This window comes from Tympanuchus pallidicinctus, unplaced genomic scaffold, assembly GCF_026119805.1.
Source record: "Tympanuchus pallidicinctus isolate F22 unplaced genomic scaffold, pur_lepc_1.0 scaffold22, whole genome shotgun sequence".
NCBI lineage: Eukaryota > Metazoa > Chordata > Aves > Galliformes > Phasianidae > Tympanuchus > Tympanuchus pallidicinctus.
The window spans coordinates 9552516-9573316 of record NW_026294739.1 but is presented as its reverse complement, the minus strand read 5'-3'; the positions used below and the strand labels follow the sequence as shown (position 1 = coordinate 9573316).

At 37.0% G+C, this 20801-nt stretch overlaps 2 protein-coding genes across 5 annotated transcripts in view; both read right to left on the bottom strand.

Annotated features, from left to right (window-relative positions):
* Window positions 1–32: 32 nt before the first annotated feature.
* Window positions 33–5505, bottom strand: RNF7 (ring finger protein 7). 2 transcript variants are annotated; one of them, XM_052686339.1, is made up of 3 exons: window positions 5281–5492; window positions 2749–2796; window positions 33–1316 (listed from the first exon to the last, which is right to left on the bottom strand). In XM_052686339.1, the coding sequence occupies exons 1-3, from the start codon at window positions 5456–5458 to the stop codon at window positions 1198–1200; spliced, it is 345 nt and encodes a 114-aa protein (XP_052542299.1). In that variant the 5' UTR covers window positions 5459–5492; the 3' UTR covers window positions 33–1197. The 2 variants fall into 2 exon arrangements, with proteins under 2 accessions (XP_052542299.1, XP_052542300.1); XM_052686340.1 differs by having other exon boundaries at window positions 1260–1316; window positions 5288–5505.
* Window positions 5506–11092: 5587 nt separating this feature from the next.
* Window positions 11093–20801, bottom strand: part of RASA2 (RAS p21 protein activator 2) — a 46223-nt gene continuing 36514 nt past the window's right edge. For all 3 annotated transcript variants that reach the window (XM_052686322.1, XM_052686321.1, XM_052686324.1), the window contains 9 exons: window positions 20611–20697; window positions 20452–20529; window positions 19944–20017; window positions 18891–18997; window positions 18047–18129; window positions 16992–17200; window positions 15637–15740; window positions 14383–14572; window positions 11093–13420 (listed from right to left, as the gene is read on the bottom strand). In XM_052686322.1, the coding sequence (XP_052542282.1) occupies window positions 13393–13420; window positions 14383–14572; window positions 15637–15740; window positions 16992–17200; window positions 18047–18129; window positions 18891–18997; window positions 19944–20017; window positions 20452–20529; window positions 20611–20697 (960 nt within the window). In that variant the 3' untranslated portion in view covers window positions 11093–13392. The remainder of the gene's footprint in view (window positions 13421–14382; window positions 14573–15636; window positions 15741–16991; window positions 17201–18046; window positions 18130–18890; window positions 18998–19943; window positions 20018–20451; window positions 20530–20610; window positions 20698–20801) is intronic.

Genomic DNA, 20801 nt, shown 5'->3' with positions numbered 1-20801 from the left:
TTAAGTAAAAAAGAACATTCATATAATATCACTTCAATTCCACCCGAGTTTATTAACCATTTTATTAAGTCTGAAATCGTTACAGACTTAGTAACTCAATCTCTCTGTTGCATGCATATATTAAAAAAGCCAACAAAACATATGTTCAGATTAATAATAATTACTTCAGATATTGAGAGTAAAGCATTTCAGTACACACAGGAAAAATCACAGGTCTGATCCTATTAAAAAAAATGATATATTGAAGATTTCCACAGCAGTGAAACAATACTTTCTCTTACACCCCAAACCAAACATGTAATCCAATAAAATAACAATGAAGAAATTTCTGTACATGAATTCTGATGAAAGCACAATTTAACATTATTTTCCTAGATTTAATTGGTACCTGCTTTCCTCGGGACATTAAAATGGTTGTTTTTGTTTTCCATATTAGACAGCTAACCAGCAACACAGTTTACACCACAACTAAATCGATATCCAATGTGTGTCTTCGTACCAAAAATTTCTGGATTAAAAGTACTTGTGTCCATGAACTTTAAAAGAAACATGAATTTAAATCATAGATGTGGTTAAATTTTAGTAAGCATGAATGCAGAAAACGTGTAGAATATTAATAGCAACAGACTTCAGAGATGCAACTAATTTTCTTAAGCCATAAAGAAAGCCTACATGAGAATGCCAGAGTTGCCCACACACTACTCATTCTAGATTAAAAAACAAAATACTTGCTAAAACACTTAACGTGTTTTTGTATACAGTATTATTTAGACAACGATGTATTTATCCAAAACCAAAATAATTTATCAGACACCAGATTATACAGCACATCAGATTTAATAAAAGGTCTCCTTTTCCAATTGACTCATTGCTCTAAGTAGAAACATTACATGAACTGTATTTGGTGTATAATCTGCACCACCACATTTCTATGCTCTTGATATAGTTAACACTCAAATCTTAGCAGACACATTTGTTAATGCAGTGCCTCTCTTTCCTCAGTTGTGGAAATACTTGCAATAAGACTCACCACTGCCTCCCAGTACAGCAAAGAGCACACAGCAAAACCACACTGTTCCCTGTAGCAGATAAGCTGAACACATCATGCCACGACTGAGACGTTCCACTCTTCTGTATGAGCGTGTGGCATAAAATATACACAACTCCAACAAGTCCAACAGAAAACTCCGGGTGTTTTCATTTGCCTATTCTCTGGACTACCCAGTCCTGCTGGCAGAGGGGACAACGATTATTCTGTTTCACCCACAACGACATGCAGCAATTGTGGAAGGAATGATTGCATTCTCCCCAAACCACTGAAAGAGAAGAAAGAACACGTTCTAGTCATGCTCAGCTGTCCAGAGATCAACACTCCCAGCAAGGTCCAAGCTATTTTTCTCAGATGTTTAAGACCACTGCAAACTTATAATACCTTTAAAAAGACAAAATGTGTCATCACTGGATGATTGCAGTCATCCTGGCAACACTTCTCAGTTCTCTGTCACACAGCCTCTCACATGTGTATTCTCACTGTCCTGCGTAACGTGTCTGGAACAGATCTGAGTAGCAATTCTGCTCTGGGTAAGCACTTCATTTTGACTGTCACGTTTGAAAAGATCACCAATACACTACTGGTACTGTCTTACTATCATACAAGAGAATGCTACCAAATCTGAAATGCTGCATTTAAACTGCGAAATCAAGGAGGAGCATTTGACACTGCATAGAGCCTCAAAACAGCTACAATGGCAAAATAAATCAGTTGTTGTTCACGGGCTACAATGTCTTCAATGCAACAAAATGGTTATGTACTGCCCATGTACTCATAAATATTAGTTGCTCTGTTTTTTCCCTTACTACCTCACATTTTCCTTAATGAAATATAAGAGTACCAACCAAAGGAGCGCTGTAATTTATGTGTTGTTTTCCCCTATTTTAAACAGGACACTTAGGAAGACACTTAGCAAGGCATCTGAAACAGGAAATTCTTGTTCTGGTTAAAACAATCATCAGAAACAACAATGAATTAACTTTGAGACAATACGCTTCAAAGCAGAAAGAACAAGGGCATGGAAGGCTTTACCACCAGCTCACGAGTTGACTTAAAGATCTAAAGAAAACAACATGAGACAATTTTCACTGTTTCCGATTTAAATATATCGGAATTGAGATACAATTTGCTTTTGCATATGCTGGCAAGCAGTGTAAAGTATGTTCATGATTAAACAGCATTATAGCAAACTCAAGTGATTACATTTTTTCAAATGAAAACTGAAAAAAAAAAAACAAGCAATAGTGTCTGAATCAACTGTGTCTGAATCAACACTGAGAAAAATATCACCTTTAAAACAGTCAAGAATTGACTTGAGAATAGAATTCTCTGGATATTACATTGCCCCCTCTGGCACTTCCCAGAAGGAAAAAGGAGCCATTCCTTCGCCCACTTCAAAGGCATTTATCCTCTACTCAGTTACAGCCAGGATGAGAACCCAAACCTCATGGCTGTGTGTACATTGACACAAACGTGAAAGCGTCCTGCAACACACAGCATGCCTGGCACTAACACTAATTTAGTAGAGCTCAAAAAACCAACTGTAAAATATTACTAACGTAAAGAGATGACACTGTATAACAAAACAGCACTTTGATTCTGAGCATTAACAAACTCAGTATTCCCTTCAAACATGGAAATGCACCCCATTGAGAGAGGCTTCAATTTAAAAACAAGCGAATGAAATCACTACATACCAACACAATCTTCTTGTTTGTTTTCAGCTTGACATCTAAGGCAGGCATCTAAAAGTAAACAAGAACAAGACTTAATCTGATGCTCAAGATTCCATCTTAAGAATATGCTTGACAGAGGAAAAAATTTAACTTTAAAATCAATTTCAAAAGATAAAAATCTCTAATTGTGTTGTCCACTTCAGCCTTTGAACATTAAATAACAACTCCCCCCAAATTTCAAACAGTGAATGAGGATGACACATCCATCTGAAAGAGATCAGAAGGACTCTAAGCTGCCCAACAAGTTCTATTGCCCATATTTTCTCAACTTCTGCTGAAAAAAAGCCTTCTCCATTTTGCAGATACAAGCAGCAGGTCTGTGCCAAGGCACTCAGGCACATTAAGAGCAGAGCGAGCACACAGCCAAACCCTAATTACAGGACTTTGTTTTTCAGATGTCAGCAGCTCCTTTTAAGGAAGTCATTCACAATTTTCATTTCTTTGGCCTCTACATTTCTCTTCACAACTGCTACCCACTTCCTGCTACCATTCTTTTATACACTACTTTTACTTATGGGAACCTGCACATAATTTTCAGAGTCACACACAAACATGTTTTTAAGCACTGGTCAATTCGATAATATAACTCAAGAGATAATCATGGATTTTAATATATAAGTATTTTTTAATATTGCACACACATAGAGCAGAAGAATGGCTTTGTTTCTCCTTTGCACCAACACAAAGTGCCTCAGACATGCAAGCACATACTATGCACAACAGAAAGCATTCAGTTACTATGGCAGCATACGCAGTGGAAACCCCTCTTGGTTTCCTCCAAAAAGAAGGTAACAGTTAACAAGTGCCCAGCAGGTTGGACTTGACCTGCAGGTCACCAGCTAGATCACATTTCCCTAGAAGACAAAAATACAGCATGCTACAGGAATTTTGAGTATTTCTGCCAGATATTGCAAGTAGTTCTATTTTAGTTTCACCTGCTCTGTCCTCTTTTTCTCACCTAATACAGAACAAAGAACAAAGAAACCCTGAAGCAGCTGCCCTTTCCTCACTTAGATGAAAGTAAAGTGGCAAACAAAGCTTCCCAATGCCTGTTTCTGTAGTTTTAACTTCCACAGGACTAAGGGCCATGCAGGAAATATTCAGACACTACTCCACTGTATGTGGAAGCAATCTGATCTGGAGTCACCCAATATGCAGGGCAGTCAACTGGGGGGACTGGCAGCCACTCAGAAAACAGCTTTCCTATCCCAGCCCTAGCTCTGCACTTTCAAAGAGACACAAAACAGAGCAACCTCAACGTAAGCTGCCCCCAATCCTGCACTGCTGTTCTGAGGGTGCCAGCTTAACAAAATTTAGTTTGCTTACATCGGTTCAAGGAGTTAAACCAGCAGCAAATGATGCTGGCTAACAGTTCCCTCCCTTCCACAATCAAATACACTGACTTCAAACATGCAGAGCTAGCATAGGCCTGGCACTGCCCGCAGCCAAAGGAGGCTGTGCTGCAGCAGCTCTGCAGGAGCCAGGCCGGGTCTGGCAGAGGCAGCGTCGAACTGCTGAACCCTGGTCAGTAATGATCAAGTTTCACATTCCGGCAGGAATGGTTACCAGAATTTTCTCTTACTTTCAGATGAAAAGCAGTCCCACGGCCTAATAAATAAAAAAAAATGTAAATGATTTTTTTTAAAATCAAATGTGTGGGTAACAGTTGGGCTTGCTTTTTGTTTTTAACTACGCCTCAGAAGAGAAACGTGTTCTTAAAATTATTGCTTACGCATAGAACATTAAGCCAATTTCCTTTTCCCACAGCAGTCTCTGCTCACTGTGCAAACACAGAAGGCTGATCTCTGAGGTGTGCTCTGAGCAGCACAACAGCAACAGAACGGATGCGGGTATAACAGAGGAACTTGAAGGATTCTCAGACACCGCACACGTCAGAAAGCACTAATGCCAGTCACTGACTAGGCTGCTTTTCAAAACCGCTTTAAAATCGGGTGAGCTAAGCCCCCATTTTCCCAATAAACCTTTCAGTGTGTTCACGTGGGCTGAACTGCAGTAGAAATTAGAGCGTCGTACTAAGGTAAGCAAAAACTACTTTTCCTATACGCCCACAGCACCGCTTCAAAATAAGCGCGGGCGGCAGAACTGCAGCCCCGGCACGTCCGCCCGCCACCCGCACGCAGCCCTCACAGCCCGCACGGCGCAGGGCCGGCCGCGCCCCGGCTGGCGGTCCCGGCACACGCAGGCGCGGCCCGCCGGGCTGCTGAGGCCTGGTCGAGGTGAGCGCGCGCCGCGATCGGGGCTCGCCCGGGGCCCTCAGCGCGAAGGGCGCCTCAGGAAGCGGGAACGGCCCTCGCCGCCGGGGCGGGCGCGGAAGGGCGAAGGGGGGGCGGGGGGCACGGCCACTCTGGGCCGGAAGCCGCGTCGCTCGACGGAGGGCGGCCGCGGGGTAGCGCCGGCGGTGCGGGCGGGCACCTCCGCCCCGTGGCGGAGACGGCGGCCACGGCGGGCCGGGCCCTGCCGGCTGGCGCTTACCCATGACCTGCACCCGGCAAATGGCGCAGGTGTCGCACTCCACATCCCAGCTCCACATGGCCACCGCGTTCCACTTCTTCAGCGAGAACATCTTGTCGGGGCCTCCCGCCTTGGAGGCCGATGAGCCCGGGTGCGAGTGGGGGGCGCCCGGCTCGTCCCCGTCCTCCACGTCGGCCATGGCGGAGGGGCGGGGACGCGGCCGCGGCGCTTGGCGGCGGGGCTACAGCGCCACCTGGCGGCCGCCGGAGCTCCGGGCGGGAAGGGCCCACGCCCGAGAACGGCCGTTCGCAAGGCTGCGCCGCGCTTCTGCTACCGCCTCAGGAAGCGGTGGTCCTGCCTCAGTTTTCCCACTGCACGCACTGGGACAGCGCCTCCTGGACAATACCCCAATACCGCGAGTGTCTTACGAGGAGACATCACAAATGTCCAGTGCCTGAAAGCCAAATCATAGAATAGATTCCTTAGAGGTGGAAGGGACCCTTAAAGGCCATGTAGGCCAACGCTGCAGCAGTAACCAGGGACAGCCCAGTGGTCTATTTTGGTACCTGCATCGCCTTGTGGTGCTAAGCTTTAAAAAAAAACAGCAACAAAAAACAGTCTGGATAAATATTCCTCATGGCCATTTTAGAATAAAAAAATATGATCTATGCATAGCAGAAATGCTGCCAAATTTGAGTGAGGCTTCAAAACGCTAACTTTTGGGGTATGCCAGCTTTCCTTCAAGAACAATTGCTGTTGATCATCACAGCTGGGTTATATCTAATTATACAGGCACATGAATAATGATGTATAGAAACCAATGTATGTAAGAATATGGACTGAGAAAATCAGATATTTTCAAGGAGGGGAAGAGATTATATTCCTTAACTCCCTTTCACAATTCAAGATATTTCATTAAGAAATGTAGTTTTTCCTGTAACAAATAATTTATCTCCATTATTCAGCTCTTACCTGGCAACAAAAATAATTTTGTACACATTAATAAAAACATTAAAATTCAATAGATAAAGCAATTTTGGATAACCCCAACATCACCTGAATGGACTGGACTGCCTTCATAAAAGGGAGATGACCACCAAATCCTTCTGGAATTCCAACTCGTGACCTGTTTGCCAAGACTGCTAACAGATGGAGCTGTACACTTTGGCAGACTTGCACACAGTGCTTCTTGTTTACAAAGATCTGGCTTTGGGTAGTAAAGGCATAAATATGCTGATCACTTCAGCTATATTCATCTCAAAAACGTCTCAGGAGCTGATAGGCGTAGGAAGAGAAGATGGACGCATCTCTTAACTGATAATACCATTAAAAAAGCAGATCAACAGAGGAAACAGAAGATCTTAAAGTATCTACTTCCTAGTCAAACTTGTTAACTTTAATTCAATTATTTGTATCACATCATGTAAATATATATATAGATTGATAAAAATTTCGGCACTTCTGAACGTAAATTAGTGAGAATAGGAGTAATCCAGAAAGTTTGAAGTGCTTTTTGTATACATTTTCTTTTCTTATTTGCATAATTCTACTTTGATAATACATTGCATTTTTATACCTTTTTGCACAGATGTTTATATATTAAATACATCTTCCTAGATTAAAAATGTCTGAAATCAAAGCAGATTGTATTTCTCCTATGTAAAATGTTAACCGGCTCTGAAAATAATTTAAAACAAAAAGGAAAATAATTAGTCTGATGTAGTCTCTTCCTCCCTCTAATTTAACACAATCTGTCTGGCCATTTCTAATTTTTCTTGACAGCTTGTTTTGCAACTCTGAATGGGGTGGTACATAATAGCAGTTATAAAAATTAGGACTTGTTTATATTATGCAATTTATAATCAATTCTATTTCTGCAAGAATTTTACAGTAAGATATGGCATCATTCACCAAGCATTTATTCTAGGTTCTGATTGTCTCTAAGTCAAATACTCACTTGGAAGGCTCCAAGTGTTTGACACCCAATTTCAAACCAGAAAACTTGCACAGATTCCTTCTTACTGTCCTAATTCCATTTCAACTTACTTACTTATATACTTATATTCCCCTTATACGATCACCTTCATTTCCTATGCACCTCTTAAAACTGTAATTATTGCAGACTGTTTGGAAGAAAGTACAATTATGTCTTTCATAGATTCTATGACTTTTGAGAACGGAAGCATTTGAAAATGACCTGACTTGTGTTATTTTTCCTTTCTTCTTTCCTCATACAACATTTTTGAAGTTTTTTTTCCCCCCGCAGCTTGCTTACTCTGAAACATAGAATCTGAGGTTATTTTTACTAATAACAAAATTGTTATGGAAATGTCAGTTTTATGATAATGCAACGAACAGTTATGTAACTATTTGTGTATCTTGGCCAAATAATTTGCAGGCTGAACTGTATTAGTACACTTGCTGTTTGCTCTGTCAATAGAATAATGTATATCAGAAGTCTTAAGTACTGTGTCAAATTAATTTATCTGCCAAAGAAAAGAATTCAAGCATAGCTCTCTGCCAAAATTATTCCTTAAACTCTAGATCATCTGGTTCTCTCTGTTGCCTTCTATCAATACGAACATGCTCAACAGTGCCATTAATGCCAGCATTAATTATACTATTGTGGTTGTAGACAAGACCTCGCTAAGCGCACCTGTGAAAACCACCTTAAGTTTTACTGAAGCTGCCTGAAGCAACTACCAAAATGAGACATACTTGAAAGATAATATGTAGTTTTTGATACACAGGTCTGAAGCAGGCATCCAGATATAAAAAAAATAAAGAAAAACAGGGATTTGGGAAACATACTGCATTAGTGGAATAGCTTGAATACTGCTTTGACAGTGGGAAGGTCTCGCTGGGCAGGAGACTGAAGTAGTCACACTGCTACCAAGAGTAGCAAACTGAGTTTAAAAAGAAGTACATTCTGGCCATTCTAGCTATATTGCAGTGTTCAGATATGATTAAGCATGAATTTTACACAAGCATGGGTAAGAATTCAAAGATTAACAAGTACCAGAAATTCAAAGTTAGCGTTTCACATTATAAATATCCAGTGAAATGGATCAATACCTAGTATTCAGAAGGGAGATCCTTATGAAGTTTTTACAAAAGAAGTTAATGGCTTTGTGTGGGAACCTCTCTGGAAATCCAGACTGAACAGCTCCTGGCTTCAGTGAACTGCTCCATTAGGTCTACATCCTTGAGACATCTCTGTTCATACAACACTCAAGCTCATCCACAACTGCTGAATCTGAATCTCAAGGCCAACAACACAAAGGTCACAGATGGCTCAAATTCCAAGAAATACTACAGTAAAATCTTGTTTGCTAATTATTTTACTTGTAGTGAAGCTCAGTTGTTGCTATTCCCTCCATACAGTGTGAATTTTCAAACTCAAAGCTCATCTCATATGCCATTTATTAACTTTTTTTAACAAATTAACTGTTAAGACAAGATTATACTTATTTTAACTGAGGTTAGCTGTTTAAGAATGGAACTACATTCTGAACTGAAAAGCAGGTTATCTTCTTGTCAAGTTATGAAGAGACACTCTTTAAATCGCATTTCTAAACAACATATAGAACTGTACTGCCACCTACATGGAAAGAAGAGGCTGAACTGTACCTACTTACCCTTCCCCTTGTAAAGCACTTCATAGGTTTAAGGATAAAACTGTATCACGAACTTCAGATCTGAGTACGATTGTACCTTGATTTTTGCAGGGGAGTTTCCCTTTTCCTAATTCTACAGTCTGCAGACCACTTGTCATCCGATGAAGGCTTGTTTCTCTGTCACCCAGCAGCAACATCAAAGGGTCTGCAAGAGACTTAGCTGCAGACTGTGTTCAACACGTGCAGTTTCCACCCCCATGCTGCTAGCTGGCTCCTGAGGTAACCCTTCCGTAGGTACAGTGTCCTCACGCTCATCTAGGAGGAAAACATTCCATCAACAATCCGGCTGCCTTTTGCTTTTTATCACTCTTTGCTCCCTGACACAGTGCATTTTTTTCCACTCAAACACCAGTCTGGACTAAAAGGGGATATCTTGCACTTTTTGAGAAACCAAATGCTTCTGCAGTGCTGTCTCTGCAGGACTGGGTAAGAAATTTTTATCTTTTAATATTGAATTCAAGTCACAGTAAATTGAGCTGTTCTATGATTGTCTTTTTATTCTGCTTAAGAAGAATAACCAGAAATAGAGGATGAGAGAGAAAAGGCACAGACCTTTAGAGCAAGCTACTTTGCTCTGAAAGGCATATAATGTTTCTAAAATGTTTTTATAAAGATTCCTAGCTTCCTTTTGGTGAAACTTAACTATACTATAAACACACAACTGCACAGCATTTGCAATACTAAATAAGCTAAAATAATTATGACCTCAAATCATTAAAAGCTCAGTTATTGCAACTGAATGGAGCATCATATGCAGCAAGATTGGAAATGTCTACATAAATTGATGTAAAGGATGATTAAAAAGCAGTTTAACATGGTTGTGTAAAAATTTCAATGTCAGAAGAGAAACACTTTGTGTATTTCCTCAATACAAAAGAAAAAGGAAACCCCACATTAAACTTTATTCTGGTATTGTAGAGCTGTAGATTATCAAGTTCCAGACCTTGATGCAGGTACATCAAAATCTTTTCTCACAGTAACTTTTATTGCAGAATTTCAGTAACTGACAAAGCATTCTGGCAGTAGTCTCATCAAGGCTGAACAAGCTAGTCTGCATAATTCATACAAACCTTACATATCTTTTTGCATCTGCTCATGAGTTCCTCAGTTAAGTTGCATGCATTCTCCCATTCTGCTAGAAGTTATGCTTGTTTGTTTCTGGGAGCTTTTGCTTCCTGGTCTGATCTTTAAAAAAAGAGCGTGCACATGGAATAAAAGAAAAGTTGAATGAGTCTATCATTGTAAGTAAATGCTAAAGAACTTAGTACTTTAAATTACGTACAAATAAGCATGAATTAATGTCACATCATGCTCACGTTAGCTGTGAATAGAACAGAGCACTGCTAAAATTGCCAGACAATCTTTACAAATTTGTTCGGAGTGCTCAAGGAAAAAATTCTTTCTACATTTCTTTCATCTTAAACTTCCTCTACTTTCTGAATCTCTGCAAATGGTTGCAGTGATGTTAAGACTGGGCTTTAATACAGCTTACCTTAGAATCAATAAAAATTTATTCCAAAATGTTGACAGTCTGGACTCTAATAAGAACTTCCATATCAGCAGTAAGTGACAACAGGTCAGCTCTCCATACGAGGAAATAAAACATCAAGGCAGTAACTACACAGTAACTGTAGAAGATAGCGACAAGAAGATAACTAACTTAGAAGATAACTACACTGTTATCTTCTAAAAACACCTAAAAACAAAGGGAGAACAGCAGGTGACAAAAATAATTATTTTTTCTCCATATGCAATCTATTTGAAATAGTTCTGATGTGTATATAACACTGGTATCCTAGATAGATAATAAATAAAGGAAGAAAATGTATTATCTAACACCAGAATTAGATATCCTTTGATACATCAGACTAGGTGTTGTAAACACTTCAGAACTGTCACCTTACTGAAGCTTCTTATGTACACTGCTATGCTATGAAGTAGCACTTCTCTCTCAGCCATAACCCTAAGTTAGACTGCAGCGATGCTGTAGATGACCACAAAAAATCCCTCAAATTAAAGTTGTTGGTTTTTTTTTTCCTTCTGCGTACCAGATACTTATTTTGTTATAACCACCTCCTGTATGGAAACTCCTATTTAGTCAGTCTTCAAGTCAACATTTTCAAAAGCCAGGCCTCACAGTAAGAGCACAGCATATCTCGAGTTTGTTGAAATTTATTTATGAGTTATTCTCAAGCAGTGTTACAAAACATTTTAATGTCTTGATAAGAAAATAAAATTTAAATAAAAATACATTCAACAATACATCAGCATAATACAAATTGAAACTAATGATAATTTACAATCCCAACAGAACTAATTACTGAATAACATCATGTTTCTAGACTAATCAAAATGAAGGCAACTTTAATTATTAATCATCCTACTTGTACCTAATTAAATTCTAGAACATCTACTGTGTTTTGAAACATTATAAAAATGAGAAATTAAATCCTACTGGTCACAATTCAGCGCCCTTTGTTCTTTTTCCAGTACCATCAAAGAAAAAAGTGCATTGTCTTCATTATTTACATTTTTTTTTAAAAGTTCAAAGTGTTTTTCCATAATTTGGATTATGAAACCTTTAAAAAATGGCCCCAAGGAAGACATGCTTTGCCACAGTGTTAATCAATGTACAGCACAAACTAACTTTGACAGATGAAAGCACTTAATTTTTGTTTAATGGCAACTTTAATGGCAATTACATAGACCCAATTTACCTTGGCAAAACACATTTCTTGGCATTAGTATGATTCCCACCACTCCAATTTCAACCATTGGCAAACGAAAATACATCAAAATTGTTTATGTAAAGGCAAAAACAGTGGAGGTGACTGAATGATTGTGGCTTTGCAGATACCAGTACTGATTCCCAGACATTCTATCGTGGTTTGTATGGTTAAAACAAAATAGTTATTTTAACAAGTTACATTCATTTAAAAAAAAAATAATTCGATCTTGTCTTGCCAGTGTGCTTCTATTACAGAAAACCTCCCTACAAGTGTTACAAACGTATAGTAATTGAAACAGCTTACAGTTTTCAAGCATTGTGGACTTCTACTCTATTTGTATGTCACATTTCTAATTAATTTGGCCAAAATCATGATTGTAAAACAAAACACACCAACAAATAAACAACAGAAGATCCCACAGTAAATGCTCCAAAAATAAAAAGTACCACATACAGTTATTGTTAAAAATAGTATTCCAAGGAGTACCATTATATTTAATACTGATGAAGCAAAGTTGCCATCTTTGCTTCTTCCTGGTTATATACATAAGTTCTTTCAGCAGAAACCTAACTTCTCAGATGAAATGAGCAAAAATTAATCTTAGTAGAGTCAAGAATGACAGTTTAAAAATTATGTTAATTGGCAAATAAGAATTCATATAACTAAAGATATAAAAATATTCACTGAAGCATTGTTTAAAGAAAAACAATGTTGATCATTGAACTGATCATAACAAGCAGATACTACAAAGTATCTAAAAATAATCTGGGATAGTCCAGATATCTAAAGTGCTTTGAGTGATTATAATAGAGATTATTTATTAGATTTGTAGTCAAATGATGAACTGAACCTAGCTATTATATTTTTTAATCAAAAAACCATAAGCGGGATGATGTAGATTGATTGGTACTTAACCATAATCATTTCACATTTGAGTTTGTTTGTTTTATCCATAGGCAAACTTATTTATGAAGAACACTGCTACCCTGCATTTGTTTTCAGATTAAGAAAAAAAAATGTACCTTAAAAAAGTACCCCAGAGGAAATTGACAGTGGTCTCACGTCACTCCATATACTACTCACTCCAAATGTAAACAGGAGGCATAATAAAAGTTCCCTGATTTCTTCTTCTTTAGTACTTAAAAAACAACAAAACCTAAACTCCGGTGTCAGCTGTCTGCAACATACTGCTTTAATTAAACCAAGTTCTGACAACACCTAATATAAGAAAAAAAAAAAAGTCAAATGAGCTGAGTGTGAAACTTCAGATCCCTATGACAGAGTATGTTGGGATTTCTATTTAAAGATTGTTATCAGCAGGGCAGGCACTCATGGTAAACTCATACAAGTTTGCAGTACATGCATTAAGAGATGCAATACAACCAAACGTCACATTGATTTTCTTCCATTAAAAAGCTTATTTGTTTAGAAAATTCTGTCCTGAAACAGCAAACAACTCTTAGATTTATTCACATTTGTTACTTTCAGAACCTGGAACTTTAAGTTCTTCAGCAAAATGAGAATAAACTTTAAAAGACCAGATTTCCAAGTAGCTAGCTTTCTATTAAATATTAAATAGATTGTCAACACAACTAGCATGTATTTCATTTTTAAATACTTTGTGAAAATGCACATGATGAACTACAAAATGAAACAAAACAAAAGAACAGAACACTTGAGAATGTTTCCAGTTTCTTTTTTTCCAAGTGTGCCATAGTTGGTTTTGGTTAGGAAACCTTTCCAATTGGATTTTTTCTGGAAAAAAAGAAAACATTACATGTAAATATTTTTAATGGTTAACATTTGCTTTTTAATTCTTTCACTCATTTTTTTTACTCATTAAGAAAAACTGCTTTTTTGCATAATTTATGGATATTTGTGATTTGCATAAAACTTTATGTACTTGCATATGAAACTTGTAAATCAATTGTCAGTTGTTTGGAACAACCTGAGCCCAATATCAAAGTAGGGGAATGACATTATTGTAGCATTCTTTCTTCTGAAAATAATATTTATATTACTGATGCAACAAAGAAAACTCAAAATTTGACTGGTGTCGTTCTGTGGACAAAAACTCGGATCGAGGAGAATCAAAAGAATCAGCTCTGGAGCAGTAATGAACTTATTTTTTTTTTAAATTCAATTTTAAAAGATTGCATTTATCACTGAGCATGACAAGAGAACTTAAAGTACGTAAAAAATGTTTGTTTTCAGTATAATTTTTAGTTACATAGAACCTGATAATTTAGCTTTCTTAACTGATGTTTGATAAAAAGAATTTAAGTTAAAAAAAAAAAAAAAGCACTAGAAGGTAGTCAGACAATTGAACTCCTTAACTGAAATTTGACAAGACAACTTTATATTTTAAGAAACATAATATTTTAAGGAATGTTTTAAGGAATGTTAGGAGACAGTTCAGGTTAACACGTGAAGCACACACAAACTTTAGATTGCAAGAAAACAACAGACTCATTGTTTATGGGATTCTCAACACAAACACAGATGAAACGATATTCTTCTGGCACCAGCTATCATCTATCAACTGGTGAAGAGCTGCTCTACTACAAATGAAGGAAATGACATCCCTTATTTTCCTCCATGTCTTCCGGTAGTCTAAAACTAATTTTGGTTTAGTTATTGCTACCTGAACTTTTGAATTTTCTTCTTATATTTTTGTTAGTAAATATTTGTATGTCAAAATCCTTTAAAATACTTACTCACTACCATATTCAGCACTGGACGATCTCTTCTTTTGGTATTTTTCATGCGATTCATTCAGCTTTTCTACTGTATCTATTATCTGTTTAAGCGTATGAAAAGTTGCCACAGAATCTTCAATTGTGAAGTTAGAGTAGTCATCTGGTTCTTTCCGAGGCCCCTGATAGACAGCTATGCTTCCACAAGCCTCTACAAAAATAATCACAAAATCCCAATTAGATTCTGGCTGTGAATAAACATATTTGACTCTCACCATGTAAACGAGGATTCTGAAGTTCTGAAAAGCGATATCACTCTAGCTTATGCATGTAACAGACTGAGACAGAAAACAGTATCAACTAGATGTATTTGTTGTTCTATTGCTTGCTCTCCACTGGTCCTGCATCCTGATTATTCAGCTCCTTCCTAACTGAAAAAAAAAAATTAAAAAAAAAAAAAAAAAAAAAAAAAATCAGTGTTTTCTTGTAACTCAGCTACGTGGCATATAATTCATGTCATAGCCAGGAAAATGAGGTCAGGGACAGAAAAGCAAACAACTATAATTGCTATCTTTGTTTAGACTATTTCAGAATTTTTATACGCAAATTCAGTTAGAATAATATTATAATATTAATATGCACGCCAGTGTGCACACCTGATGTCCATTGCTAAGAAATGTCTGAACAGTGTCTGTTACTAGTGTACTAAACACTCAAAAAATACAAGAACTGCTCTGAAAATAATGCCTCCTATGTTATTATACTGACCTATGACATCAGAGGCAGATGTTGGTGGTCTGGCAATAGAAGTCGAACCTTTCCATCAATATCCCATTACTTTCTGTTGCCATGGGACAGATGGCAGCAGAAGGGAAGTCTGACAAAATGGCATCTGACATGGAACTGTGTACGAAGGAAAGGTGTGCCACTGAATTCTCCTCCAGGAGAAAAAACTGCACCTGTGAACATTCAGTGGCGCATTCTGAACATGTATGGAGATCAAACAGTGGATGTCAATACAGCAAGGTGGCGGGTGGTAAATTTCAGCAGTGGCTACAATGAAAAATAGTGTTTTGTAGCTGAGAATTTGCTCAAATATTGTCATCACACTCTTTATATCTGATGTAGTTTTCCTGGAAATAAACAGGAGGCATTACCTATGTATATTCTGTCTCTAGTTTGCTATTTTCAAGTTAAGACCAAGTAGATGTTAGAGACCTAAAGAATGAGAGTTGAAAAATACAGTATAATTCTTCTGAATTACTACTTGAGTACCTTCCAGCTTCTGAAGTTTAGACATGTTGATGGTGAAAAGTGAGTAAATTCTTTCTGTCTCTCTGTCTCCATCAATCTCAATTTGAGTATCAGCAGGAACATCTCTAAAAAGTGAAAAAACAGAAAATGAGTAATCCAAGTCATTCTCTAAAGGTTTGAAAGCAAATCTGAACTGATTACATTTTAAAAGTACATTTAAATTACATTACATTTAACTGATCACATTTAGGCTTTTTAATATGCCTATTACTCTGACAGCTTCACAATTCCTACAGAAAATTCAGCACTCATTGTAAGTCTTATAGAAACAGGAGTAGTTTTGAGGACAGTAAATACAGCTATACTAAAAATCCTGTTTCTCAATAGAATTAATTATGCAATAGATCAAGACTAAAATACTTTTTAAATATCCAAGATTAACTGTTATTAACTGACAATTCAATACAGCTTTTAAGACCTGTTTACCTTTCAAGTATTGATAGAACAAGAGAACAAGGAAATTTCCACAACAGAAAGACAGAAACAAGAAGATTTTTAATAATGGGAATCTTTTAAGCTGTTAAGAAACGTAATAGATGAATGAATCAAATTACACAAAAAATACTATATATATAATGAGCTATTTCTGCATTCAAACTTGAGAAATCCCATCTCTGTCTTTATTTGCACTAGATGTAACAGCTCTCAAAGGAAGAATTATCACCAAAGTTCTAACACAAAGTAGGTAACTACCACTGATGTTTTCTCTCCAACAAGCTCTGCATTACCTGTGCACACTACAAGCATAGAGGACAAACAGGTAAAAATGCCAGTTTCAGAGGTGCTTTGAACAGCCAGTGTTACAGTACAGACCCATGTGATACCATTTAGTTCACTCTAGTAGTTCAGAACACAGCCAGCAAGAGAGAAAAAGGAACCGCTGATAAACGAGCAAGCAGACCAGTTCATGCATCAAGCTCTTTCTCAGTCAGGAAATACCACGCATGGCATAAAACTCCCACATCTCTATCTACACACTTTCAAAACTACTACTATCCAAATTTCTACAGATGACCAATGTGGTACAAACACACGAGGCAACCCAACTGTCAGCACAAGTTCCATTAGCTATAAAATACATTATCCTGCATAGGAAAATAACCATTCAGTATTTCCGATCTACACGCTGAATTGGTACCAGTAACATTATCCAGGGTGGTGAACAGATTTTAGTAAATCTAGTACTTCAGGTGCATGTTCTTAATAACTGACTGTAGCAGATGGAAAGCCTTGCCTACAGATTCTCAAGTTGTACAGTGAGTCATCTGTGACGGGTCTTACCAAACATACACATTTTCATTTGAGAAGCAACTTACGCAGTGCAACGAGCGCAGCCCACTGTGTTCTCTACTGTAGCCTTGCAGCAAAGCCAGTTGCCATTCAAAAAAGCTGAAGGGTGGTAAAAACTAAGTCTCTTCTGGTTGCATCTTGTTACTCGACAGAGAGCTTCTATCCACTCACTAGCTTCTACACAGTTATTTGCTTGGATATAGAGTGGCTTTTCTCCATGTAGTACTTGAAACATCTGCAGAAAGAATGCAATAAACACAACTCTGTTCAGTAAATAAAATCCAATTATTGATCTATTTTGAATGCATTCAAAGTAAGTTTCAAATCTCATGCTATTTATCAAAGCTGAATTAAAACTAGAAGTGAGATAAGAGAGAGAAAAGGATTTTTTACCTCTCTCATTTTATTATAGAATCCTAAAAAAAAAAAAAAAAGAAAAAGAACCCAACAGCTGAGTTCAAGTTTTTCATCCAAAACAGGCTTAAATAGTAACACAAAAATGTCCTCCTCATTCAGGTCTCTTTAGATGTCAACTCGGATTCTGTACTTAATATCCAAAGAATAACAGAAGATACCCAGAGGTTTCTCTCCTTTAGCCATGCTCACCCTAAGTAACAGCTACACTTCATCACTGCCTCAATTTTGGATTGATGTAAGGACAGAATGTGCTACAGGTCCAGAATGAGGCTGTAGGAACAACTGTCTCAGATTATTATTATAGAATTTCTCATCAAAAGAAATAAACACAAGTTAGGTAATATTACATTTCATTACATCAGAACATAGTGCAATACATACTACTACTACCTTACAAAAAAGTGCTCTGTTATAAGGTCACAGTAGTTTTAATCTGCATTCTAGGTACTTGGAAAGGGGGGCAAGTCATAAACCATTCAGAAGTCTGAATCCCCAGGCTAAGTTCTGTATTCAGAAGAGTCAAAAGACGGAATACCTTGCCCCCCCACCCCGGTTAATACAACAAATCTACTTTGTTGTAATATTTAGGAGTTTATTAAGCTAATTTGAACCTGTTATTTTAAGAACAAATCAAGGATTAGAGAGAAATCATCTTCTGACTTACATTTTTCTTGTTGAAGGAGCTCTCATCAAGCTTCTCCACTGCAAGAATGTTTTTGATTGGAATAGTGAAAATCGGTTCCTTATCTGTAAAATTTTGTAAACAAATAACAAGTGTGAAACAAAAAAATATTTTGTAAACTCAGCACACTGACTCTATTAAGTTCTCAAAATCTCCTTTTTTTTTTTGAGATTGAGAAAAAATACAAAAATTATTGACTATCCTCTATAAAGATGCAAGAGCTTAAAAACCTCACTAAGTCCCAGCAAGACACAAAAAGGCTTGGAAAATGTACCTGCCATTTATCACGGATGCATCTGCTTAAGTTATTATGCAACCCTGAAGCAGAGAACTGACTAAACAAAAAATTAATAAAAATCATACCTAACTTACATTTTATCAGTTACCAGCATTCATGTTTAATAAATTCCTTACTGCAAGAACAGGAATAAATACTGCTGCACTAAACTGGAAATTCCCAGGAACATGGGTGGCTGTAACTAAGGTTTGAGAGCTGAGATTACTTCCAGCCTAAATGGTCTCAAGCTCTCCTAAGGAGCTCAGAATCTCGCTACCCTAGTGCAGAACTTAGACCTCTCAAACTGCCAGTTATTTTGGTCCTCAAATCTCGATTGTGCACAGTTGAGTTCATTTACCTGTGCTTTAAAGGCTTTCTACAAGACAAATGTGATTCTACACCTCAGTTCAAGAGCATGTGGTAAACAGAACAAAAGGTAACAAATGTATCATCAAGTCCTTTATGAAAAAGTATGAATTGTAAGTAGTCAAGTTCAGGTACAAACAGAAAATATTGAGAAGACAGAAGTAACTGTAAAACACAGTTAACCTTGCTGTTTGTGGTAGGTGAATTCTCTACTTGTCAGACAGAACCACCGCTTCTTGAAGTTCTTTTTACCAATCCGAGTCCTTCCCTGAGCTCTTTTGTACATTTCTCTGTAACAACAGAATCAAACGAAAACGCAACTTTCATCTTCCAGAGAGCTTTCAAAACCATGCGAGAGCACATCATTACTCATCATGAACACAGTCCATGTCATTGCAACTAAAGATCTATTTGCTGAAAATGAGTCCCCAAGATTACCTCCCAGTATGCTGATTGTGTAGAGGGTTCCATTTACAGGTTAAGAGTGTGAAAAACAGCAGTGAGTATGGAGAATGACACTCACTTACTCAGATCCCAAACTTGAAATTTTCAAGAAGGGAGTAAGATGTAATCAACTACATGATCATTTTTATTCACTATTTTAATTATTATATTTTTATTTAAAATTCAGATTTTTTTTTTTTTTCCCAAAGAAAAATCCTTGCCTAGTTTGCATTTGCTTCTCAGGTGAACACAAAGTTCTTTTTCCTCATAAATTGATGAATTTCTCAATTTTTTTTTTTTTTTTTTAATCAACATCAGAAAACAGCTTGCTCATTTCTTACAATTAATGATTTTCACCACAAAATTTATAAAAACATTTTATAATATACAGTTAAGTATACAATTACAAGGTAATTTTTTCCCCTGCTATAAAGGAAGATCTAGCTGACTGAACTTAAGCATCACACAAAGTAATCATGTGTTACATTATTTTAAACCAATTTTTCATAATTCTGAATTAATCATCATCAAAGCACAAACCAAACTAACAAAAATGCAGACAGACTTCAAAAGATTTTAAAGTTGCTTCTAATTTTTCCCCCCACAAGTGTTATACGTTGACTGAAAAGTCTGCAGAATTGGTTTCCATCAACAGCTCTAAACTATCAAATAATTAAGTCAAATAAGTGTTGTAATTACTACAGTAGATCAAACATTTCAGTGAGTATTAATCTCATGTTGGCATAAAGGAAAACTGTCAAGCCAGTTCTTTTCCCACACATTTTTCTTTACCCTTCTTTTAGATGTATGGGCTCACTCAGACCACTCGGTTCTTTACTTTCAGTAGAGGAAACATCATCTAGGAACTTAAGGAAAAATACACAGAAAATTGATGCTATGCAGAAACACAGAACAACCAAAAGTTACTTAAAAATATATAAATGCAGCTTCTTCCAGTAGAAAGCAATTACTTTAACAGATTAGCTGAAGACCCATTGCAGGGTCTTAGAGCAATATAGGAAGAAACGCCCATAAAATACACCAAATTTCTATAATAAGCTGCTGAACAGCAGGTCTAATAGGACTTGTTTGAATTTATTTTTTATTCTCCCTACCCCCCCAAATTAAATTAGCTCACAGTGTACAACCGTTACATGTATTCTACTTGTAACGTGGTTTTTTAATATAAATTGGGCTTTTTAAAAAAAAAAAAAAAAAAAAAACTTGAACATCAGCAAACCTTTTAATAAGAGTGCTGAAACACATTAACTATGAGAAAATGTATCTAGTTAAAAGGTACCTTTTTGACAGATTCAGTGAATTTCTCTTCCTGAAATGTTTTAAAAAACTCACACATGAACGTCTCCTTGAAACTTGACTGAAAGAAAAGATATTAGGACTTGAATAAGCTTTCACAGAATATAGTCTGTTAAACAAGAAGGAAATGTAGTAGCCTTACAAGTTTACTTTTGGTCAAACTTCCCCAACTCCCCAAAGTCTGGATGGCTTTTGATATGAGAGTTAATGTTCTAGAAGTCTGTGCATCCTAAAATAAAGAAACAAAAATAAGTTAATAAGTTACATTTTCTTTCAAACAAAGTCGGATAAAATTGATTTAAAAATGAAAATGCAACACCAACTATTATCTGA

Bases quoted from the DNA above. Each gene is read 5' to 3' on its own strand.
- RNF7 (XM_052686339.1), bottom strand. From the start codon at position 5,458: ATGGCCGACGTGGAGGACGGGGACGAGCCGGGCGCCCCCCACTCGCAC. The intron at 2,797-5,280 runs GTAAGCGCCAGC...GTTTACTTTTAG, and splicing joins TTGCCGGGTGCAGGTCATGG to ATGCCTGCCTTAGATGTCAA. The intron at 1,317-2,748 runs GTATGTAGTGAT...CTTCTCTTTCAG, and splicing joins CAAACAAGAAGATTGTGTTG to TGGTTTGGGGAGAATGCAAT.